General features: G+C 39.8%; 1 protein-coding gene across 2 annotated transcripts in view; it reads left to right on the top strand.

Annotated features, from left to right (window-relative positions):
• Positions 1-223: 223 nt before the first annotated feature.
• The window catches only part of LOC121526426 (formin-1-like), a 90,553-nt gene continuing 63,991 nt past the window's right edge, over positions 224-26,785 (top strand). The window contains exons 1-3 of one of the 2 annotated variants that reach the window (XM_041813003.1): positions 224-286; positions 1,146-2,757; positions 20,954-21,120. In XM_041813003.1, the coding sequence (XP_041668937.1) occupies positions 1,254-2,757; positions 20,954-21,120 (1,671 nt within the window). In that variant the 5' untranslated portion in view covers positions 224-286; positions 1,146-1,253. Of the gene's footprint in view, positions 287-379; positions 454-1,145; positions 2,758-20,953; positions 21,121-26,785 lie in introns of those variants that run through there. The other variant, XM_041813004.1, reaches the window with a different exon arrangement.

Genomic DNA, 26,785 nt, shown 5'->3' with positions numbered 1-26,785 from the left:
TTTTAGTACCTCAATTTAAGCCGCACTTTACTTTCTTTCGCACTGAAGCCAGGCCGAAAATTATCACATGGCCTACCTGGGAGCTGCAGCTGCACTGGGCTGGCTCAAACTGTGGGAGGTGGGTGCAGAATAAGAAACCAATCAGAGAGCAGTTAGCCTGCGCTGAGTTTCTCCATTGGTCCAAATACCCGTCAGTCACTCCTGAATGCCCCAGTGAGGCAGCGGTGAGCAGTGGCTGGTTGCAGAACAGAGATGTGAAGAAACATTTACCATGCGACTAAATCGGGTAAGTAGTTGTTTATCTTTTATGAGCTAGTGCTTGACTTGTGCCCGCTGCAGGTGCTTTTAACCGGGACAAGGCTCAGTTTCTAATTAATTGTAAAAATGAAGGTTATGCAGCTATTGCGGAGTTTTTTTTTTTAGTAATTTCATTCAAATTTCCCTTAAATTAAGGTCAGTATTTCCTGTTGTGAGTTGTAAGTTGGCTGCAAAAACCCTCGGGGTAGTTTAATTATGCTGCCATTTAAACACTGATTATTGCACTCGTGTCTCCTTGCAAGGTGACAGCAACCCACGGGGTTTTGTTGCGATATAAACAGTTCAGAAATGTTGCGAAATGTTAGGGGAAACATTGAGGACACGCGACATACGTGTGAGCTGAAATGGCATCGACAGCACTGGGCTCTGCTTGTGTCGTCACCTTATCTGACACTCAGGTTTGATGCAGCAGCGTGTGAAATGTTGCTGATATGCGTTTTGGAAATGTTTCATCTAGTTGTGCAGCAATGTCGTAAAGGAGGAGGATATGATAGGGGTTGACAGGAAATGTTAATAGTAGATTTACAATTTTAGTGTGCATGCAGTGTTTTATGTAGCTTTTGAATTAAAATAGGGCTGGCTGTATAATATGGAGGGCCTATTGCTGAAAAGGGGCAGCTTGTAGTGGTTCAGCACCAGAACTAGCTTCACAATTAGCCTGCAGTGATTTGAGAAAATGCCTTTTGTGTTTAAGATAATAATAACTAATCTAATATTTTACTCAAATGTTAAAATGTCTTCAAAGTTCAGGAGAGCCACCAGTAAGTCTTGTATGTTATTGGACATTACATGTGATTTAAAGCTGTGTGCTACTTTCTCCTTGACAGCATCTGGACAGGACAGGTGATGAATAGCCAGAGATCCTCCTCTGCAGTCCGAGCCCAGTCACTTATCCTGGGGACTGACCACTTTCTCACAGTGCTTCAGTGATTAATATGGCACCCATCATGGAGGGCACTCACACTGTGTTGCTCCTGTATGCACCCATCCGTGAGCTAAGCCACATCAGCCTGTATTTCCCCAAGAGGCGGGCCCCGGTCTTCAAGTACAAGAGCCGCGCCCCTCATTCAGAAAGGTTTACTAATGACCATGACTGGGGAAAGGAGGATCTTGCAGTGTCCGAACAAAGAGGCCAGTCTTCTTACTCTTCAGGCGAACTCCTCAACTCCCAGCGGGCAACAAAGGAAGCAGTTGCAGAGCTCTGCTGGCTGGCGGCTGAGAACCACCAGTTGCTTGCAGATCTTTTATCGCTGTGTCGGGTTTGTGCCAATAAAGTAAGGATGGGCAACCAGGATGGGAAACTCCAGGAGTACATGGAGGGTCAGGAAGTTCACCTTGGAGGTCAGGTTCTCAGCAGCACCAACTGTCCTCCCGCTGGGTCTCCAGAGCAGAAGAAAGCAATGTCCAAGAGCAAAAAACTGAAGAAGTTAGGAGGTAAAAAGCTTGACAGTGCTGAGGATTTTCTGCACAGCAAGATGAAGAAGAAAGTTTCAAATGGGACATCATCAAATGCTCCAAACGGTGTGTCAAAATCTTCACCCTCAGTAACAAAACAGATCCCTGGTGCACCTTACCCTGTCCCTGTCTCTGACAGCTCAGTCACCGGCTCTTATGTCAGCGCCGTCAGTAACCCCATCCTCCCCATGGAGGAAAACTTCAAGATCGGTCATGAGGGTTGGGACTTCATGGAGGACAACCGTGTGTTTGACCCAGACATAGATTTCTGTGCTGACTTCTCAGAGTGCGATGGTGAGCTAGGTTACGAGTCGTCATTTTGCAACCTGACTGAAGGTCGGACCCGACGAGAAAGTGGCAGCAACCTTCGACCAATTAAGAAATGTGATTCTCTAGATGAGACATTAACTGAGAACGTCAAGGGAACCAACCAGGGGGTCAGAGCGGTGGCGAAAGTGCAGCATGTAGAAGGGAAAGTTAAACATGTCAACCACACTGAAGGGCCTTGTGTGACTCATCCTGGGCCTAGCAGTTGCCAGCAGGAGTACGGAAACTGGAGTGGACCAAATCAGGGAGAAAAACCAGGCCGGAAACTTTCAAAAGGGCTACAGTTGCCTTTGTCCAACACAAACGAACCATACCTCCAAAGCAAATCCCACCTCAAGAGCCCCTCTTCACCGTCTCTGGCTGGGGTCTTCAACACCTCTTTCCCTGCATCTAACAGCCTCCAGAGCATGTCCCCTATCCTGTCCCCCCTGTCCTCCAAGCAGGAAAGCCCACAGCTCAACCACCGGATCGTGATGCTCTCTGACAAGGATATAGACGTAGAGCAGGATAGTTCTAGCAACACAGACGAGCCTAAAATCTTCACTGAGGTCATCGACAGGAATGGCAACAAGCGGACTGTCACCCGTCTGGATCTGAACCTCAGCAGGCGGCCAAGCAACTCCAAATGGAATTCCTCCAGCAACTCCACAACAACAGGTGAGTTTTTAGATCTTAAAATGTTCCTGTTTGAACATCAGCACTTTGATCATCTAGGCAATAAGAAATGTTTGTAAGGATTAGGCCCTCATGTGGCAGCGCTGATGCTGGATCTGAGAAACAGAACTAAAAAAGGTATGCATTGAGAGTTTGTGTGTAAATACTGCCTCAGGTTGCTAAAATTCTCAAGCAGTTTTCTCTGTGAAGCATGTAACTGTCAAGCATTGTCCTTAAAGGAAATTTGATCTAATACGCTAGTAAGACAGATGAATGAGAGATACTATCCAGAATGTCTCTTTGAGCCCTGATTTGGACCATCACAAGTCGTGAAGACGTGTGACCACAAATTAAAAGCTACCCAACAGAGTTGCACAAGGGGGCAAGCAGGACCCTGAGAATAGTTTCCCTGATGATTTGTTTTAACTCTTTGGGTGCAGCTGGGAAAGCAGAGATTAGCAGGAGTGTCACAGATGAAAGCTCAGAGTTAACTCTGAGGTTGACCTGATCAGGGTTCTCGTGAGCGCCTTGTTAACTGAAGCATTGCCAATTTGGACTTTGAGGGATCTGCTGCCCCTCCCTTAAACTCACATCCCGTCAAGCTCACGGGAAACGGACAAAGGATCAGGGACCAAGCAGGGACGAGGGTTGCAGAAAGAAGGATTAGACTTAATGCAAGACTCTCTTCCTCTTTCTTTAAACTTTATCTTATCCTAACAGTTATTGAATAAATAATTTAAATCAGTGCTTCTTAATGGGTGGGTCAGCACCCAAAAGTGGGAAGTGGAGCTGTTACAGTTGGTCACAAATGTGTGCCTTGGACAAGAGTGTCGTCAAATGGTGTATGATGTATGGAAGCCCAAAGAAGACATGCATAGATATAATTCTTCTTCTTTGAGTTTGCAGTGATAATGAGTACATATTCATTGTTTTCTTAAGATCTGGACTTACCTGTCATATTACCGTAGGATTAAACAAAGCTATTTTTCCCATGATAATGGGCTAATTTCTCAAGACCTTTGAGACTTTTATGCTTTTATTCAGACTGGAGGACAGTGAATATAGAAAGAAACAGGGATGAGAGGCTGGAGTCAAACCCTGGCCACCCACATAAGCCACCACCGAACTTCAGTCAAGTGTTTTATTCCATTTAAGGTTCAAACTTCTGCATTTTTCATTTTTTGAATTAAAAAAATTAAAAATTTCTGGAGGGGGGGGTTCTCTATCAAAACAATATTGCAATGTGACTAAGAGGGACCATCACTGCTCAGCTACTCCCATCTCTGCTGTAAACGTTTTCTTTACTTCTAAGATAATGGCACTCCATACTGTGTTTACTAAACAGTCAACCAGCCTTTTGGTTTTATTTATATGTATCACATGAAGAGGGAGAAAAGCTGTTGGTAGTGGCCTTCCTGATCCACACTGTCAGCTATTGCAAAGCATTCTGGGATCAAGAGGTGTCTGGCTACAGACCCCAGATCTCAGGTGCCCCTTCTTGCAGACCACTACTATGGGACGCTGCATCTGTCAAGGCAGAAGGGATGTAATTCGCCAGCACAATGTAGTTCGCATTTTAGAAAGTTTTTTAAATTCCACTCTATTCATTTCATAAATAGAACAGAAAAGAATGTCAGAGGTCTTAACTGGGATGTATTTATGTATAGACTCGTTTCAGAAGTAGTTACCTGAACACTGGCTCACTTTAGCTTCAATAGCTTTAGCTAATACATAAGCCAGTGTAGCTGTGTTAGCTTTTGCAACATGAGCTTTGGCATATGTAGCTAATACCCCTTTCCCACTGGCTGAAAAACCCGTTTAAACATGCTAACAATCGGCTCCTGTCGGCAGTGGGAAAGGCTCTAATCGGCATTCAGACCCGCGTTGACTGAACCTGCAATGAACACAGGTTTTTATCAGCTCGCCTCCAATTAGCTCCAGTGGGAACGTCACACCCGGGTGAACGCGTGATGACTTTGGCGTAACGTGCCTATGTTTGTATTAATACAAATAATACGTTTATGTTACTTGCCTGTTGTGATCTCATAGATCCTTTTTGTTATTGTTGTTGCACAGAAACTTTATTCTGTCTGCTGCGCATTTAAGCCTGATGTGCTGGAGGAGGCAGGAATTTAAAGGCAGAAGTTTCGCAGCATGGCAGCACAGTTTAACGGCACATATAAACACAAAAATGCCCATGTCATAATGAACATATCCGCTGAGAATGTTTTTTTTCCCCTTTCCCTTTATCACATGTCTGCACATTGGAAATGACTATATATTCTTGTTTTTTTTTTAGTTTTCACCCTTAAATCTCAGTCTGAAAACTCTGCCATCTCCTCCATCAGCTGTTAAGCTGGATGACAGCTGATGGAGGAGATGGCAGAGTTTTCAGACTGAAGTTTCTGTTTTAAATCATTAAAAAGATCGATGTTTGCCTAATATTTCCAAGAAGCAGATAGATGTGAAAATTTGAAATAGAAACATTGTTTAGAAAAGGTTAACTTTATTTGGCTGTGCTCATAAGTAGGAAGTGCTGAGCTTTACTGGATAATCCATGAGAAATTCAAGACTGTAGGAGTTGAATGTGTCAGTAGAATATTAGTTATTCTCAGTGGATATTTTTGTTATAGAAAGACTGAGATAGGAAAGCATTTTAGTGTCTATATGTGCCGTGAAATTTCGTTGCCGTGTTGCAATGGGCGTATATAGCCTTTCAAAATGAGATTTATATTTCCCTTATTGCATTTCTCTGCTTGCTGCGTTCTTAAACCCGCTCTCTACGACTTAATAGGCTGAATTGCTGGCAACTCCATCAGACGGCTTCATTCGCGCTGCAACGCTTAGTTCAGACTGCTGCGACTCATTCTAGAACTGTCTTGCGTCGCGAATCTTTTGCCTGAACTGGGCTTTAACTGTGTTTCGGCGCGCTGATGATGATGTCTATAACGTGATGACATCAGCTTGACACACCAGAGGAAAAAAAACAGCCATGCAGCTCGTCTGCTGGAGATCAGACCTGGGTCTGCTAGCAATGGGAAAGGAGTCACTTGCTGATTGTTAGCGGGTTTACCCGCGTTTAAAAAAAAAAAAAACGCTTTTACATGCTACTTTAAGTGGGAAAGCGGTGTAAGTTAGCTACATAGGTAATTCAGATTACTAAGCTAAGTTAGCTTTAGCAAATGTAGCATAACCTTACATATTTTACGTAGCATGATGTAGCATAACCTAACATATTTTATGTAGCATAATGTAGCATAACCTAACATATTTCAGTTGTATTACCTACCTAACCAATGTAGTTTTATTAGCCGTAGCCTTAACTTCATTAGCTGTGTTAGAATGTTTTGTAGTCAGGCTTTTTAACTTTAACTTTTGGTATCCTAGCCCTTGAAGTAACCCTTACCCAAACCCTAACCAGAAGTGTAATTCAATTTTATTTTGAAAGTCTAAGTGTACATTTCTGTTTGGACAGAGGCGCTGTCTCACAGGCTTCTGCAAGGAAGCTGTCTGAGATTTGCGGTCTGCAGCCAGACTTTCTTGAGGCATCCTGGCAAAGTTACAGTACAAACCAGGAAGTCCACTTTTAACAGTTTTTCTCCCTCATTATGAGAAATTAATTAATGAAAACAAAACGTGGGTCTACTGTCAAGTAAATACACTGTATGGAGTGCAATTTTATCACGCAGAGTCCTTAGTTCAAAACAGAAGGTAAGCCACAGCAGGCCTGTTCTCCACTTGATCTGGAAATGCTTAGTGGGCCTGCTGCATTCTGGGGGGAATTCCATGTTACAGGGAGAGCAATCATGGTCCATTACAAGTAATCGGCACAAAACATGAACGAGATACAGCAGCTTCCAGTTGCAGCTCCCTCCGTAATGACAGCCACCATATCAAGACACATCCTGTCAAAACTGTAAAAATTCAGAATTTCCCTGGTATTGAAAACTGTTAACCTTGCATAACAGATGGATACGCCCATTTCTGTGTTTCTCACTGGCGAATCTATCTTATAAAGCTCCCATCTGAACCGTTTGGGCCCGGTTAGAAAGTGACAGGACCAATCAGCGTTGATGGGCAGTACTTACAGGCATGGCAGAGTTATGATGTAAGCAAGCAGCGACAAGAGGCCAGTGAAACTGTAGCAGAAGACATTAGCGTGGACGCTGTTAAAGCGCCAGTTTTATGAGAACTTGACGACATTTCTTCGTTAGAAGAAGAACAAAGAACAGCATTGAATTACTTTCTTTGAAAAAATGACAAAGGTTGTGTACTGACATGTCTACAGTCAACATGGTTTGCGTTATGCAGTTCTCTATGGCATTTACTCCATCGGTAGGGGAGCAGCTCGGTAGCGGCTACGTCATATGTTTTGTTGCTCTGATTGGCCCATAAAGATGTGACAGACAAAACGTTCATCCAATCACCCTCTGAGTTTTTTTTCAAAGGCTCTGCCCTTTCCCAAAAGCTGTCTGTGAGGGGTTTTCTAGATGGATTTGTGAAACAAACCCGTCTGGCGTGCCAGGTTAGGAAACTGTTGGAAATATGTGAGATAATGAGATCTCAACAGAATTAATATAAAGGTATAACAAAGGAGTAGTCTTTTTTAAATTAATCTTCATATTATAGCTTTAAAGAGAGGGTGCTGGTTCCTCAGGATAGACCAGTTAAGAGCCACTGGTTTAAATAGTTAAACACACTTAAATTACACACTTTAGCTCCCCTTTTCTTTCAAGATTTTTTCACAGGTCTGGTCATGGTGTAAAGTTAATATATGTTTACTTGCACCCCAAACTGCACAATCAAATTTGATGTTTAGGGTCTGATCCTTTAAGAGAGGCCTTAACATTTTGACGTCTGCTTACCCTGTAACATTGTTAATCATCCCTTTGCGTCATTTCTGTAACAGAAAACACAAAGTCTTTCACTGATTACGACATTTACTACAAAACTGTGTATAACTTTGGGCCCTTTAGCACAGTGTTACTCACATTGGAAGAGCTACGGTACATTTGAAGGAGCGCTACGGTGTGATTTGTTACATCACAGAGAAGCGCTAGGTCATCCAATTCAGCTAGCAGTGCTGATCTCAGCAGCAGCCGGAGGGAGAAGGAGAGCTGAGCTGTGTGGGGCTGAGCTAACGGTGGACGGGGAGATATCCAGTATAGCCTGGCTTTACTCATTCTGAAATGTTTTGGATCAGTTCTCACTTAAGTTAAACTGGCAGTGTGTGACCTCACTCAGAAACAAGCTACACACACAGTTACAGTCAATAACATTTACACAGACGCACATGCATTGGACTTAAATTGCTAAACGCAGACCTAGACACACAAAGTCATTGTCAGAAGTAATAGTGTGATGTTTTGCCTCTAATCTGCTTGTTTAAAACCCTTAGGAACAACACACATGTAACATTGCTGCATACATGTATGCTATATTACATGTTTCATGCCATACAAACTTCACAGTAAAAGCTAAAACCTTTAAGCTTTAAAAAAGCCTTTTATCAATTTGGCTGTGCCTTAGCTCTTTTCTGCATCACCCTTGTGTTGCCTGATAATTAAGCGCACATCAGATGCTAACACAGATAAATGAACATCACAGGGTCCAGCTGAAACGACTAAGTGGGTCATTGTGAAGCTTGCTCCTTCATGATTTGCGAATGCCGAACTAATTATGATTCTGGCTCTTTAATCTTCCTAAGCTAAGTGCTTATTAATGAGTTTGATTATTATGCAGATGGGAATGGTTGTTTTTAAAGAAACAAATTATCCTGTTTGTTTCATGTGCTAATGCTCTTACATCCCAGTCTGTGCAACATTGCTGGAGGTGTGTATGTGATGCTGATTAATGCCTGCCTTTGTCTCTTATGTTAGCTTAGTATTTATGATTCTCACTCTCTTGATATCTATTCTAAACCCTACAAACATTTTTAAAACATTATTTTAAAGCTGCACTGTAAATTTGTACATACTTTATTCAAAAACATGTACTTTGATAGGGAGTTTTCTCCTTTTGTAGGTATCACAACCTCCACTCTTTTTGAAAGGCGCTACACAAGATTTGGAGTGTTTTTGTGGGAATTTGTGCCCATTCATTCTTTGGAGCATTTTTGAGGTCAGGGACTGATGTAAAACGAGGCCTGGATCACAGTCTCTGTTCCAGTTCATCCCAAAGGTGCTCCATGGGGCTGAGGTCAGCTCTGTGTGGGCCAGTCAAGTTCGTCCACACTGACCTCATCAAACCGTGTCTTTATAGTCCTTGCTTTTTGCCCTTGGACTCAGTCATGTTGGAATAGAAAAGGGCCTTCCCCAAACTGTTGCCACAAAGTTGGAAGCATTGCATAGTCCAAAATGTCTTGGTATGCTGGAAGCATTAAGATTGACCTTCCCTGGAGCTAAGGGGCCTAGCCCAAATCCTGGAAAACAGCCCCATACGATTATCCCTCCTCCACCAAAATTCATTGTCAGTACAGTGCAGCCAGACAGGTAATGTTCTCTTGGCATCTGCCAAACCCAGACTCTCCCATCTGACTGCCAAACACAGAAGCGTGAATCGTCACTGAACATGTTCCCACTGGTCCACAGTCCAGTGTTCTGTCCAATCCAGATTTATTTATAAAGCACAATTAAAAACAACAAAATGCTGATCAAAGTGCTGTACAGTGAAAATAAAAAAACAAAACAAACAATAAAACACAAACAATAAAACACAGATGCAAGACCAGAGTAAACACTGGAGGACATAAATGGATCAATAAAAAAAGAAAGGATAAAAAAGCCAAATTCTCAAGTAGAGCTGAAAGCCAGGGAGTAAAAGTGCATTTTTAAGTTTGATTTAAAGACAGGCTGTGAGGGGGACAGTTGAACAACCTTGAACTCGGGACAGTCAGAAGACACTGGTCAGAGGATCTGAGAGTCCGAGATAAAATATGGGGTTTAAAAGGTCAGAAAGGTAGGGAGGAGCCAGCCCATTTAGAGATTTATAAGTCAATAACAAAATTTTTAAATCAATCCTAAAATGCACAGGAAGCCAGTGAAGAGAGGCTTAAATGAGGGAAATGTGGTCATATTTACGTCGACCAGTTAAAAGACAGTGCCGGTGTGCTTTACACCGCTCCATCCAACACTTGGCATTGGACTTGGTGATGTGAGGCTTGCATGCAGCTGGTTGGCCATGCAAACCTATTCCTTGAAGCTCCTGCTGCACAGTTTCTGTTCTTACATTAATGCAAGTGGAAGTTCAGACCTCTTCAGCTATGGAATGCACCTTGGCAGTCATTGACTTCGCGCTGTGATTTTACATGGTCTTCTGCTTTGTGGAGGTGCTGTTGTTCCTAAATAGGCTCCCACTTTCAATATTATTACTTACAGTTTTCTGTGGAATTTTAACACTTGAAGTCACTGAGCTCTTCTAAACAACCCATTATGTATAATAACGGAGACTGCATGGCTAAGTGGTTGATTTTATACACCTGTGGCAATGGGTCTGATTAAAACACCTGAATTTGTCCGTATAGTGTATGAGTATAACCTTAGGCTACCAGGGACATTATCCTTTACTGACAACATGATCATTAGTTTAGAGTACATTTTCTCCACTTTGGAAATAGGGGTCTTATTTCATGACATCACGATTACTACTTGAGGAAATTTGTGGTTCTTTAGTTGCTTTAGGTGAAAAGTCTACACGCACATCCAAACCAAGGCAGGTGGTAAGCCAAAAATGAGACTAAAAATGAACAGAAAGACATCTCGCACACTGCAGGGCTCCAAAAATACAGTTATATATTGCACCACCGTAGTGACTTTGCAAGCAGTGTTGCTCTTCATCAGACTTTAGTGCTTGAAACGTCACTACGTAACTGTATTTTTAGAGCCCTGCAGTGTAAGAGTCACTTTCTGTTCATGCATCTTCATGCTTTCTATTACAGTGGTAAGTGCAGTAGTGCTAGCATAGCTGAAAATTAGCTCTGGCTGTAAATGCTGTCTTGTGTGGTAACAGTATACTTGCCTCATACTTGATCCTACACACTAGGCATAAAATACCTGACTAAATAAATAAAAAGCTAAATGTATAGTAGTGGTATAAAAAGTAGTGTCAGGTGGGAGGTTTTCTCAACCTTGCCTGTGTTCTTGGACCTAAAACAATTATCAGAACTGACCCAAAATATCTCAAGTTCTGTAAAGCTAGTGGAATAGCATTGGTTGATATCTATCATCAAAAAATCCTTTTTAGCCTGGACGTTGTCATTAAATCTGCTGGTATTAAAATATTTGATTCGGCAGCTTAACTTTTTTTAGTCCCATCAGTCATTACTGTCCTATCCATTTATATGCTTTCCTCTCTGTGTCCAACATTTCTATTGATGGACATATGGCAGGCAATACCATAATCAGATTACCCAATAGGTTCCAGCAAGGTCATATGAAACTGATCAGTGCAGAGCAAGAGTGCTTCAGTCTGCTCTCCATGCTTGCTGTCATTCAACACAAAGTGCCCTGCTATGCAACATTGTTCATCACGGTGAGGACAAGGGCCGGCTCTATTTGGTTAATGAAGAGAATTCAGCCAAAGCAGACTTGGAGCACTTCAGTCTGTCTCACATTGTTGCTCTTAGCTTCATTCTGCATGCACAGAAACAGAGCACAAAGGTTTGTTTTTTTTAATGTATAACTTGTTTATACTGTGGTTAACGTCAGCTGTATTTCAACCTGTGCTTTCTAATAAGAGTGGCTTTGGGTCAGAGTTTCTCCTCAGTGTTTCAACACAAATTGGACTCCTGCAAACGCTACCAAATATCCTGTCTGCCAGTCAGTGACGTGCCCTTCTCAATGAAAGCACCCCTCCCTCTTCCTCAGCTCTGTATAAACCCATCAGCCTCCAGAACTGCATTTCAAATGACTAATGATGACTCTGTGGGCATCATGTCAAGCTACATTACAATTGTGGGCCTCAGAGCACAGCAGCACTCTGCTCTCAGCTTCCACTTGTAGCTGCCTCTTACATTGGCTTCACCACTGACAGCTAAACCATTAAATCCATCAACCATGCAGCTAACAAGCCAGTGTAGAGAACCAGCAGAGACTGGGGCTAAAGTAACTGGGTGATTTATAAATCCTGCATTTTTTAAATGATTTATGTAAAAGTCTATGATCCTCCGTCCTGGCTGGAACGTAATGGAGGGGGGTTGGAGGCTGCTAAATACATCAAAAATGCCACATGGCCTAGTTTTTTATATTTCGAACGATGATTTAATAGATTATGAGTGTCTAAAATATGGCCCACTGGGCAAAGCTGCTTGAGTGATTTTAATAGGAAGCAGGGATTTAACAGGAGGAGGGGCTGAACTAGTGAATGATCAGTTAACATATTGCCCTGTCTGATCAGATTACACAGGAAATTATCAGTAGCAGTAGATGACACTATTAATGTTCTTATTCAGCAGAGTTGTTTTTATGTGACATTTAAACATGTATTTTAATTTCAAACATGGGAAGTAACTTGAGGGAATTATCTTGGGTTTTGGTGTCTGTTTTCATTTAACCTGACATGCCTGACTGTTTAACATATCCATTGCATGGCATATATTTCACATTCGTCTGGGCAACATCCCATAGACTGTGTTTGGGCAGGGCAGAGCCTTTCAAAAATGAAACACAGAAGGTGATTGGAAAGAACATTCTGTCTGCTACATTCATTATGGGCCACATATGAAGTAGGTGTGCACCACTGCTGAGGATTAAACAACATAATGCAAGCTTCTCAGGCAGCTCTTGTCATGTCTATATACGATTCTTCACCATCAGTAGAGGACAGATGACAGCGCGAGCGAGGGAAAAACTACAGGACTTTCAACTGGTTAATTGATGTACCTGCAAGTACAGCAATATGTTTCACTTTGTTAGTATTAAGAGTGAGATATACAGTGCTTAACAAATTATTAGACCACCAACCAAAGTAAGTTTTATACCACAGCTGCCCTAAAATAACAGCATTGGTAATTACCAAAATCATTTTTTATGTTTCTGCAATGGTTAATACACCAATATGTAGAAGCTCTTTAACCCAAATGATATTTTTAATGCTAAAATATAATTATTATTGTTATCCATGAATTTTCAAATTTACTGATTTCAAAAAAACTGTAACACAAACACAAATAGAAGTTAAGTATTTAGAAGAGAGTAAAAGTGGAATGTAACTATTATTTTGGTTCTAACATTATTCTGATCCGACTATGAGAGAGCATGGTTGATAGACATTTCCAGACTTTTTGGAACTTACTGGGCCTATAAGTCTAGGGAGGGCCCCCACACCAGTTGGGGATTACCTCTTCACCCACCAACAGGGACCAGGGGAGGACAGGACAAACTCTCCTGGTGTGGAAGCAAGTTCAAAGTTCACTGTTGTTATATGTTTAAGGTTATGTAGTTCTTTTCTTTCAGGGGAAATATTGCCAACTTTCAGTTAAATATAACATCTAATAATGTCGTAATAGTGCCGCTGAACGTGAACGGACTTAATACTCCAGTTAAAAGGGATGAAGTCATGAGGAAGATGAAGAAAGAAAAAGCCCATATCACATTTTTACAAGAAAGCCATCTAAATCATACAGAACATGAAAAACTTAAAAAGTTTGGTTTCAGGAATGCATATTACAGTTCTTATGGTAAAAAAATACAGGTGTTATTATACTGATATCAAATGCTGTCAAATTTGAATTGATGAGGGAATTATAACACAGAGAAGAGATGTATGTATTGATTAAAGGAAAACTTGAAGACCAAGTAATTACTTTGGTTAATATAAATGCACCCCACATAGAAAAAGGGATTTTGTGGAATCCTTTTTAAACAGCTTAGCAACAGAAGCAGAAGGGATTTTAGTTTGTGGTGGAGATTTTAATATAATATTATGACAAAAAAATGAATACAACAAGCTTAAAGAGAAGAAATACACATCAATCAAGGTTTATCAAAGTCTGTTTGAATGAAATGGGAATGGTAGATATCTGGAGATATCTCCACCCAAATGAAAAGCAATTCACTTACTACTCTCCATACCACAAAACTTACTCAAGAATGGACTACTTTTTTGTAAACTCACAAGATATACACAAAATAAGAGAATGTATAATTGGGACAGCAGATGTATCTGATCATAACTCCTTACATTTAACATTACAGATTGGAAATAAAAGGAAAAATACAGTGTGGAGGTTAAATGTAGGAATATTGAATAATGAAGAATTAAACAATCAAATAAAGAAGAAGTACATAGGTATCTAGAAGAAAATGATAATAGAGAAGCAAACCCGGCCATCCTATGGAACGCAATGAAAACAGTTTTGAGAGGTAACTTGATGGCTTATACTTCGGCAATCAAAAACAGGAGGACAGAGGAGTATAGAACACAAATTTACAAATGTAGAACAAAACTACTTGAAGGAATTGGAGAGGAAACATGAATCCTCTAATGACTCTGGAATATATGACGATATCACAAACACGGAAACATATAAACAAGTTACTACTACAAAAAGTTGAGTGGAAAAATGAATATATAAAACACAAATACTATGAAATAGGACTGAGAGCAATAACATTACTAGCAAGAAGAATACAAAAACAACAAACACAACAAACTATCTTTAAAATAATGGATCCACAAACAAAAAAAGATTACACACGAACCAGAAGTTATAGAAGAAGTATTCAAAAAATATTATAAAGACCTGTATACACAACCTTTACTACGTAGATAACGAAATAGAAAACCTTTTTAGAAGAATTAGACTTGCCTTCAATTGGAACACAGCAAAATGACATACTGCAGATATTACAACAGCAGAAATAAATGAAGCCATTAACTCACTAAAGAATAATAAATCTCCAGGTAGTGATGGGTACCCAGCAGAGTGGTACAAGAAATTCAAAGAGGAATTAGTACCATTACTTCTGTCTTCCTCTAATTGGACATCAAAAAATAATAAAATGCCGCCATCGTGGTCAGAGGCAATCATTTCAGCCATACCTAAACCAGGAAAAGATAACAGTTATTGTGAAAATTACTGACCAATATCAATTCTGAGCATAGACTGCAAAATTTACACATCAATTATTTCTAAAAGACTCAACAGTTTTATAGCCAGTTTAAAAGACAAAGATAAAACAGGGTTTATAGCGGGGCGACAAACACACAATAATATAAAAACAACTTTATATATCATAGAAGAGGCACAACAACAACAAAGCACTGTATTGTTAAGTATTGACGCAGAGAAAGCGTTTGATCGTGTTAATTAGAGGTTTTTATATCAAGTGTTAAATCAATTTGGGTTTAATAGTTAATCAGTGGTATGTATACAGACGTTATATCAACAACCTAGAGCTCGGATGAAAATAAATGGCAGTTTGACTGAGAAATTCGTTCTACAGAGATCAGCTAGACAGGTATGCTGTTTATCCCCCACGTTATCCCCCACACTAGAAATATGGTACAGAATGGTTAAAAGATATCAGCTACAGAAAGACATTAAACCTTTAAAATGGATAGCAAATGATAACAGTTTTGAACCTGTTCAACAAGAGCTGAGATTTAAACATTGGCCTGTAAAAGGAATTACATCATGGAAAGTTTTGGAAAAAGATGGAAGAATGAAGAGTTTTGAGGAAGTGAACAAACAATTTGGCCTGGACAAACAGGACTTTTAATTATTTACAAGCAAAGGATTATTATAATAGGGAAATCAGGGGAGCTGCTTCCATTGGAGAGAGCCTGGTGATAAAAATAATTCATAAAGCATATGACGGAAAGTTGATGAGAGTTTTTTCAAAACTTTACCAGTGCACTTATAATGACCAATAAACATTCAACTGATCATAAAAAGACAAAGTGGAAAAGAGAATTAAATGTTGAAATATCATCAGAGGATTGGAAAAATATGTGGAAAAACCACCAAACAACCACTGGCTCTCAATGATGGAGAGAGTTCTCATGGAAAAATCTTATTCACTATTTCCTAACACCTAAAATCACAAGTAAATATTCTAACCAGTTTATCCCATGCTGGAGAGATTGTGGTTTAATAAATGTTAATCATAGCCATATATTTTGTAAATGTTTGAAAATCATGACCTCCTGGGGGAAAATAAATTTATAGAAATACCAAAAATATTGGGATATAATTTACCTCTGAAGGGAAACACACTATACCTTAGTAATTTTTCAGAGAAATATGTACGAGGGAAGGATAAATATTTAGTTAAAATTTTGACTGTAGTCTGTAAAAAAACGATAACAAGGAAGTGGCTTCAAGCTGACCCCCCAACTGTAAATAGATGGTTCCAGACTATTGAAGAGCTTTATCTAAGGAAAAAAATCTTACTCATATAATGAGACTGCAACAATCCCAGGTGGAGAAAAAAAAATGTGAAAATGAATGGTATACAGAAGTCGGAACAGCGGCACTGGAAACTGAGACATATTTTTAAGAATACAGAAGAATGACGGATGTATGTTTGTACGGCCTTGAAGTGGAAATATCTTCCCCTCGGTTGTAAAGATTTTTTTTTTTTTTTTTTTTTTGATGAAAATAAATAAAAAGAAAGTTAAAAAATGTTTTATTTGAAGGATTGCTGGTCTATATTGTCCTCCTTTTGATATGATGTCCATAATTATTTTTTGTCATTTTCTTTTTTTCAGAGCAAAAGGCTGCTATCATCACACCGTGCACTTCTGTTGTAGCTATCGACACTCTTTGATCTGACGAACTGCAAACCCACACACAGTCGCAGAGACAGTAGCGACAACAGCATACAATCAGTGTCAGATCACACTTGTAGTGTGCCCAATCTGTCAGCCAAGACCAGACAAGATTTTCATTGCATCATCTGACATAATGCCATCATAGAAGTCAAAAGCAGTTATGAAGTCTGAGCTGAATCTCTTCTCCTCAACTGACACTTATTGGCATTCTCTGACCAGGAACAGCTAAAGCTTTGTAAGATGGATCTGCCTGATGACTGACATAGAATCTAGCCAGTCCATGTGCTTTGCAAGGCTAGTTTTTAGTGCTCAACAGCCCTGAATTTGTGAGTTGTCAAACATAAATCACACACAGTAATGCAAACCAGACTGTAGGTCCTGTGTTTCTTGGCAGAGGGATCTGCAAATTTTAGGCAGAATTTCTTGAGTAAAAATAAAGTAATCAAACATAAGTTGTACTTCCTAACATGGCTGCATGGTTTGTGTCTGCACTGTAATGCATATGTACACTACAGCCACCTCAGTGCTTTCTCTAACCACTTGGTGACTGATGAGCTCCAGACAGAGTGATGGGATTAATCCATCACTGCTGACAACACCCACCTGCAATGATCTGACATTAGAGGGTTTCTGAGCCGCCCAGAGCACAGATACTCCGCTGTTACGATAATGCTAACGTTTACACAGAGAAGCGTGTTCTGACTGACAGCTGCTCACTCACACTCAGTGATTTTTCTTTGCCAGATAACTGCAGTGTCACTCAACACCTGCTGGTTTGCTCAAAGGAAACACCTGTGTGTTATTTAGTCTCCATTACAGTAAAGGGCAGATTATTGCATTAAAACACTGGAGACTGGAGAATAATATGTAGTTTGATGGACTGCTGTTGCTTTAGGTTGGAATTATTCAGTTATTATGCATTAAACACAATCCCATCCACAGCTGATGTCCCCTCCATTATGGATGGACAGTGTGATTTAGTCCTGGCTTTTAGAGCCAGCAGGGAGGAAGATTAAAATGTAATAAGCGCACAGTTCTCCCCAGGGCTGGTGCAAGTTAAGCTCACTGTGTGTGCGTGCATGTAGAGCCTAGTGCCATTATATAATGCATTTAAAAGTTGCTTCACTGTATCTGTTTACTGTCATTGCATTGCACCTGTTTTTGTTGCAGAGCTTGTCTTATTAAGAGCATACAGCAGAGGATGACTACAGGCAGAAAGGCTTGCATTTCCCTCCCTTTGCAGATGGGGGCAGTGTGGGACAATTTGTGCATATTTAATGAGGGAACATGTTGGCCATCAGTGTAGAGCATGAGCTAAATGCACAAATATTGTGTTTGAATAGAAATGCAGTAATTCCTTTATAAATTCAATTGCTTTTATCAGAAGGAATTGTAGAGAGGGCTGTTTCTGATCAGAAAATTCTTGCCTTGGCTTAGACTTGGAAGATGCCCAGCTAACAGTCAGCATTTCCCACTGTGAGACCATGCAGCACAGCATTATGATAATGAAAAGTTATTAATCTAATCCTTCTTTTTCCTGCTGTCCAAGTCTGATATAACTGAAGGGACTGCAGGCTCTGCTGCTCTCTCCTTATGACTGATGGTGACTGAAGCTGAATTTCAATGCTTTGTTTTTTTTTTAAACAAAGCACCCCCAGTTACTTGTGTGCGTATATTTTTCTATATGTGTGTGTGCTGGCACTCATAACTGAATTTAAATCATTTGGCTAAGGCCCAGGCTCTGTGGAGCTGTCCAAGTCCTTAGAAGTGGCTGCAGGTGAGCATTGCAGCAAAACTGTTCTCTCTGTGCTCTCTTCAAGGATACTCACCACAAAGGAAGGTTATGTGACACTTAAAGCTGGTTATTGAACAGGAAGTGACATGATTCTTTTCTTATGTTTTCTGCTCATTTTTCTGCACAAGCAGGTCAAGGTGTTGTCTTACAGCTGGAGGAAAATTGAGGCCACAAGCTGCAACATGCATCCCCTCCCCCCCCTGAAGCTGCCCCTTCACTTCCTCCTTTACCATCTTGCATCTTCCTCACTCTTACCTCTTAACTTGTATTTTTCCCCTTCTCTTGCATGACCGAGTCTTTTGATACAGTCGTGAATCAAGGCAAGATAAATCATGTTTCAGTGTACGTGAGAGGAATGTGAAATTCCCTTTCCTCCTGTGTTGGCAGCAGAGGAGCTTTCCTGGTTGTTGAAGTTCATACCATGTGATTTTGTCTGCAGCCTGTCAGTGAGTGGTAAATATTAAATGCCTGATCCTTCTTAAAGTACAGAATGAAAGCATCTTGCCTGGTGCTGTAAAACAGAAGTAACTGTTTGAATAACATTTTCTATGCAGTTTTCTTCTTTACAGCTTCTTTATCATCCTCTGGTTAATTTTTGTAACACATTACATTACAGTGCAATGTAAGATACATTATGTCACAATACAACATATTATGTAATTATGTTTCTTTATAATGTGATATGATATAATACAATACAACACAAGATGATCCGACAATATGTTGTGCCGTGGAACAGTGTTATGTCATGCTTTATCTGCTTAAAACTACAAGATGAGAAAGACAGAATAATTAAAAAGAGATAATAATAACAGATAGGCCATACAATACGTACAGTCTAATGAGGATAAAGCATTAAAGAACTAAGATAAAGCTTTATATTTTGAATCCTTATGGGCAATTAAATGGCCAAAAGCACTCCAGTCTGTACAACATCCCTGCTGAGCAACCCCACAGAGCACATTCCTTGGATGCAAATCAATATCAGTCAGTGGTATTTGCTTTTTAGGCCAGTGCTCTGCAGTTGCTTTCCTTCTCTGGATCAGTGTGGCTCTCTGCTGGTGCTGGCGACAGGAACTGGGCCGGTTAAGTGCAGATAAAAATAGCCGTGTGCCCTCAAGCCTGCAGCAAACAAGGGTCTCTTTCTGCTGCCTTGATGCTGAAAGAGTCTGATGTCTACCTCATTCCACTTTAACTAGCCACACAGGTGACACATTTAAACAGGACCATGGTCTGTTTTGCTGATTTATAGCTACTGTGAGGAAATGTTAGCATTGTAGATTTTGTAGACCCCATGGACAAGGCAGCACATCATGTTTCTTTGAGGATTTTATTTTGCACATGGTTAAAGCTCCTGTAATCAGGCAGTAGTTTGTGTTGAGTCTGGCACCCCTGTGGACTAAGCAGTATCTCTTGTTGCTTTACTGATCTTTAATGTGTATGTACCGTTGTTTTTAGCAAAAACTACTTGAAATTTCTTTTAACTGTCAGCAGCTTGACACCCCCCCCACCACCAGCAGCAGCAGCAGCAGCAGTCCTAGGCTCAGTTTAGATGATTTGTGATACAACAAAACTGTTTGAGAACGTTGCTGTAAACAGTTGCAGCTGTGTGAACTGAGCCACCACAGAATCGGGACAGCTGATGGTGTTCCCTCCATTCAGCTTGACAAATTGTCAATAGCTGGTTTTTGGACGTTGCCAGCAGAAACAAGTGAAATGGAAATCTTGTTTTGTTAAGCTGTAACTGCCAACAAATATTTGTTGAAAGCACAGCATTTAGTTAGCTAAAACTGTGTGGTGAATTAGGAATGGCCTGTAATACAGTATTACCGTATGCTGGGGCATTTAAAAATGGCCACAGTGTTGTTTTAATAACCCTTCAGGACTGACGTTGCATATAACAAGAAGTGATGCAATTTATAAAAACTTGAATAACTTTTGAGCCATGATACATAGCCTTTTACTATTTTTCCACTTGAAGCTGCCATTGCGCCTTTCCTATGATGCTGTCCATGAGAGCTGAAGCTTTTCTAGCACACCTGGAACTCACATGACTATTCAGGGACTTTGAAGATTAAATCGACACCAGTAGATTTGATAATGAACTTCTTTTTATCAATTTTTAATCAATTTTCGATCCTTTTTATTTGCTGCTAACTCAAATGCTAACAGCCATATTGTTTTAGTTGTATGCTTTGTAAGGGGCTGTCGATCAATGGTCATCGCGTCATACTGTGTCAGTTCTAAAGGCAAAGATCATGATGGAGACGGCTTAATAGCTCATAATGGAGAGAAAGAGAGACAGAGAGCGTGTGATGTGGCCCACTGCAGACAGGAACTGCTTTTAGGAAAACAGGAGCTCCCAACAGGAGCTTTACTCAGTGTTTTTCTCCAGCAACTCTCATCTTCCTTTCTTTAAACAGCTAAGTTTTTAACTTTTCTAGAATCTTTGCCATAAAAAACATTTTAAAGTAGTTGATTCTTGCAGTAAATAACTTAGTTTTCCACCTACCCTGCAGCTTTGACTTTGCCACACCTGTTGTGCTCTCATTTTTCCCCCCCTTTAATATCTTTCTCAATCTAGAGCTTTGAATAATTACTCTGTGGTTGTGTCTGTGTATTTTTGTACAGAGGATTCCCTCTTGCGTCAGGATGACATTTGGATGCTGGATGGCGATGATCCTCAGGACACCATCTCCCGCGTTCCACGCCCCGATCACCTGGACTTCCTGCGCATCACGCCGCCTGAGGATGACATCATTGGGGACACACCCTACATTCCCAAGCTGGAGTGCACGGTACGGAGCCTCAAACACAAACACCTGAAGATTAAAATGGGCTTTAATACATATTGTCACACCAAGAGCAGTGTACCACTCCCTTTTTTCCCCTCTCACATATTTCTTCACTCGACTGTTCAACCACCTGATCGTGCTTTCTTAGAAAACAGATTAACAGGTCACGGATTATTTTCTGCAGGCTGTAGTCTTAAGCCAAAACTGACTGAGATCATTCCACTCAACCTTTTCTCATTCAGAGCAAACACAGTAAAATTTCTCTCTTGATCCTGAAGAATTTTTAAAGCACCCTTTTTTCAATGTTTTTGGCTGTTAGGAGTGATTAGTGCTTTTGCTTTGTTGTTCACATAATGTTACTGTTTCTCTGCAGTGCATGCGACCAATATAATCTCATTGTATTGTAAGTTTTCCATCCTGAAAAGCAGGACAGCAAACAAAGCACAGTTTTTTTGTTGTTTACAATGTTTATGCCAAAAGAAGACATGGTGTACTTCTAAATCATCCAATCAAAAACAGTGAAAAACTATCTCTAAATCAGTCAGGATTTCATCATGCTGTCCGGCAGAGGCATTCATTCCTGTGTCAGACGGGGCAAATTACTTAGGAGCGGTTTAAGGCGGTATGTGTATCAGCGCAAACAATGCATTGTTCTTCCAAGACACAATAACCACCCTGACTCTGAGCATAATAAGCTAACATACTGATACAAAGGCCACGCTAGACAGATTTAGACACTCTGGTTTTTTGTGAAAGTGACATGTCTTGCATACTTGGGTGTAGCATTGCTTCACTGGCACAGTGACGCGACGCTTCATCTGTTTCCTTGTTGTTATAAAAAGAATTTGCGGTATTATACATGATGTTTTATAAATCTGCTGTAACAACTTATTTTACAAATGTAGATTTGAGAGGATGACACCAAATCCAGTTCTATAACAGATTCTTTGCTAGATTGCTTTTTTCCCCAAGTAGGGTTCACTTGATCTGACACATGAAAAGGGATCAATCTTCTCCTATTCTGGGCTCATATTTGTCAGCTTTACACTTGTGTCACTCTTTGTCTAGCAGTCGTTCTCTCTTTCTAGTACAAACCATGAGGGGGATTTACTGTCTGTGCATGAAAAGCCATTGCTATTACATAACTTAATTCCTCATCCACACAAGCCCCATTCCTATTTATGGCTGAGGGCAAAAAATAAGCACCAATCCTACGAAATACCATTTCAAATGTCTTTGTTGATGTCTTTTTATTTACTACAGGGTATTATTTTCTTTAATTTGCCTTCCAATTTTTTTTTTTGCATCATATACCTAAGAAGAGTCTTTATGATTAAAAAAAGTTTATTTCTCAAAAATAAAAACATTATCTAACACCTTTACTAGTTAATCTAGTGTTGAACAGGTTCTGTATTTGGCTAGACATTAATATTCAAAAGGGATTTAGGTAAGACGTAAAAGTGAATCAGAAATCTTTAAGAAAACCAACTTTAAACAATCAAGTAGAAGTGTGCCATTTAGGTGCTCCAGTTAAGACAGTGATCAGTCTGGCAGTCAGGAATGTGGGCCCTGTTGTTGCTAAGGGCAACAACAGCCTGAAGACTACTGTTACTCTGTCTCTTTCATTTTGACAATATCAATGGTAAGTGAACATTAAACTCAGGGTAAGCTTTAAAAATAATCATTTAACCATCAAATATATTATTACCTTCTGCCTCTACCTATATTTTTTTATAGTGTGGATGGATTAAATTACTTGCATTAGCCTGGAAAGTTATGCTAACATTGGCTAGGAAACAAAGGCAAACTTTCAGGAAAATACTTGTTACACCAAAGATCCAAAGATATCGTATCCCTTTGGTTTTTTGTTTGTTTGTTTGTTTTGTTTTTGGTGATAGATGAATTTGTTAAATATTTTTCCCATTAAACCTCTTCACTGGATAAAGCTAGCGTGAGTTAGCTTGTCAAAGTTAGCCGATGTAGATTACATTAAAAAACATTTGTAGAAAGGCAGTTTTAACACCAAGAAGGTAACCCCTTCTTTTTCCTGCACTTGTTTGAGAATTGAGGAACTGTTTTACACTGATTAAGTTACTTCCATTAGCTTTGAAAGTTATGCTAACATTAGCTTAGAAATACCTTAGATCTTTCAGTAAAACGGTAGCTGTTGTACCAAGAAAGTCATTTCATTTAAGTCTTTTTGTTGCCTGATTTGTAATGAATTAATTTCTGCAATAGTTTTCCCATGAGCCCTCTTCTACAGATTAAATAGCTAGCTCGTGTTAGCTTGTTAAGGTTAGCTGACATGGCTAACATACGTTTAAAAACTTTAATAAATAGGCAGTACCCTGAATAAGTTCTTCCCTCTCTGCTTTTCCCTGGATTTTTTAAAACTGAATAACTCTTTTACACATATGTAGTTACTTGTGTTCACTTGGAAAGTTATGCTAAAGTTAGTTTAAAAACATCTGAAAACCGTCAGTTATAAAGGTAGTTGTAATAGATTAATTTCTTTTACCTTTACCCATTAACCGTCTTCACTGGATATAACTAGCGTGGGTTAGCTTGTTAAGGAGAGCTGACTAGCTTACATTTAAAAACATTCATAGAAAGGCAGTTTTAACTCCCAAGAAGTTAGTCCTTTCTGCTTTTTCCTGTGTTTTATTAGAGTAAAGGAACTCCTTTATATGGATTAAGTTACTTGCGTTAGCTGGGAAAGTTATGCTGACAGTAACTTAGAAGTACCTTAGATCTTTCAGTAAGACGGTAGTTGTTTCAACAAAGAGGTCATTCCCTTCTACTTTTTTTCCAAAATTTCCAGTAGCTACAAACCCTTTGACATAAATTTCTCCGCTTCTGTTAGCTTATAAAGTTTAACTAACATTAGCTTGGAAACTCTCAAAACCTTTCATAAAGCAGATACTTGTCAACAAAAGAAGTTAATACTTATTTCTTTGATCTGAATGTTTTTCACATATACACTCAGTGTGTCCCAAATCACATACCCCTGCGCCAAATACTAAACATTTTGAGTGCATAAGTGTTCAAAGTGCATTCACACTGAGTAGTATACTCAAATGCCGTTTAATAATGGTGTACTCAAAACCGTCCATGAGTTGAGTGTGAAACGATGGACACTTTAGCACCCTTAGTGAACACCAGTTTTGTGAGATAGCAGGTATTGTACTGTTAGCCTGCTAGCACGCTAGCTAATATTAGCATCTGCGAGTTATTAGCAACGGCTGTACATTTCAACCAAGAAAAAGGCATTTAAGGCAAAATGAGTTCAATTTCTTTAAGCAAATAATATGATACAAATTACATGGATTTAATAGTGAGTAAAAATAACTGTCAGATTTCTTTTATAATCACTTAATGGCTCTTAGAGGTTGCTGTTAAAAATGAAGCAGAAGAAGAAAACAGGCGGTTAAACTGTTGTCACTTCCTGTAAGTGTGCAATTTGTGACAATAATAAGCCACTGTGATTAAGTTTACTGTATTAGATATTAGTGTACTGTAATACAGTATAGTAACATAAGTATGCAGTTTGGGACATATGGGTCAAGTTTGCTAACTTGTGTTAGCTTGTTAAATTCAACTAATGTTTGCTTGGAGACATTTTTAAACTATTGTGAAATGGTAGCAAACGTTGTCTTTGATCATTGTAAAACTATTACTTGACGTGAAAGTAGTTAATTATTTCTCTTTTGTTATTTTATTTATATGTTCTCATACTTTTAAAAACAGAATTTAAGCCTTTAGTGTTAGCTTATTAAATTTATCTTGGAAACTTTAATCCCAAAAGGAAAGTATCCTCATAAGATTTTCATTTTCAATTTAAAAAATTGTAATCCTCATTTAAACAACACTTAAGGTAAGTGTATTATAACCTTGATTTTCTAAATGAATGCATCTCTTTGTGCAGTGATGGGAATAACGGCGTTAAAATTAATGGCGTTACTAACAGCGTTATTTTTTTCAGTAACCTGTAATCTATCTAATTACTACTTCCATCGTTACAACGCCGTTACCGTTACCGGCAATAAAATGGGACATGTTATGAACTAAAGCTACTCATTGAGGTTCGTGTCATCCGACTTGGCTCGCCACAGGAGCTGCAAAACTATTTATTTTTTCTTTGGTGAGGGAGGAGGGAGGCGCGAGACATCAGAGGCAGCGTTCAGTTTACACACAAAGCACGCACGCACACAGCAGCCTCACACACCCAAACTAAGAGAGGTACGCTCAGCAATGGCGACTCTGGAGGGAAAGTTGGCTTCTTTTAATTGGAAGCACAGACACTACTTTTATTCACCTTGAGGTAAAAGGCAGAAACATACATGTGAAATGTACATTATGTCCCGGGAAGTGTAGGGAAGTGTTTGTCCACGTCCGTTGTAAGCAACTCTAATCTAATGAAGCATCTCTCAACGGCACACGCTTCTACAAAACTAGTGGCCAAAAATACTGTTGTTAATGTAACAGAGCGATCTGGGCTTCGCCTAAACTGTAGAGAAAACAACAGGACACTGAATTTCCTTACAACAAAATAGCTTTTTCTGCTCCAGCTTCACAAAAACTTGTGACACAGACTGAACTGAATGGAGTGATAGGCAGGGAGGCTATGTGTGAGAGTTGAAAGCACTTGTCATATTGTTATATTGGTAAAGTGTGTATTTTTGTGATGAAGAAAATACTTGAAGTACAGTATGTCTACCAGCTGTGGTCTGTTGAGATGCAATAAATATTAAAAGTTCTGTGTTAGTACCTGTCTATGCAGTTCTACTCTATGCAACTGGCTTGTGAAACCTGCTTAGAAAATATCCAAGTTCTTAGACATATTTGAACTTTAAAAAAGTAACGCAATAGTCACTTTCCCTGGTAACTAGTTACTTTTATAGTAGAGTAATCCAGTTACTAACTCAGTGACTTTTTGGGAGAAGTAACTAGTAACTATAACTAATTACTTTTTAAAGGTAACGTGCCCAACACTGTCTTTGTGTGAGTAATACTGCCCTGCTAATCTAATGTTAGTGTCCTAGCATGTTAGTCAGAGCTGACTGCCTAATCACCACATCTTAAGCCCTTTACGTCTTTAGCTCACACAATGCTGGTGGTCCATCTGACCACAGACACTCTCTCCACTCTTGGTGTTTGCTCTTTTACCTCAGTGTTCATTATACGGAAGTGCGTAGAGGTAATCAGACACCTGCAGTGCTGGGCTCCACAGGTCCCCTCCCAAGAAGGGAGGGACCTGAAGGGAGGCGTCCCCAGACCGGGTAGACCAGTGAGACACATTTTCTTTCCGACCTGAGGGCTTTTTTTCCCACACTACTCCAGAACACAGAGTTTCCTGTAAACTGAGAGAGAAAGTTAAAGAAGACAGACTCAAATCCAGAAGATCTTTTTATCTATGGACTCCAGGCTGTGAAACCGGCACAGGACAATGTTTAACTTTGTGGATATAAGTGCTCAGCTCGTGGGAGCTGTTGGGAATGCTTGTGTGAAAGGCAGGTGAACTCTGCTCTCCCAGGGAGATTACACTGGGACATGCTTCCAGCCACTGAGCAGCTCACTCACAGCGTCATGGGAATATTGCTCTTACAGAGAAGTATTAGCTGCACCAGTGACAGCATACTGTACCGCCTGTTGTGCTTTTGCTTGATGC

This window comes from Cheilinus undulatus, linkage group 18 (assembly GCF_018320785.1).
Source record: "Cheilinus undulatus linkage group 18, ASM1832078v1, whole genome shotgun sequence".
In the NCBI taxonomy this organism is placed as follows: Eukaryota; Metazoa; Chordata; class Actinopteri; order Labriformes; family Labridae; genus Cheilinus; species Cheilinus undulatus.
The sequence above is the reverse complement of the archived record's forward strand: the minus strand, read 5'-3'. Positions and strand labels throughout refer to the sequence as shown.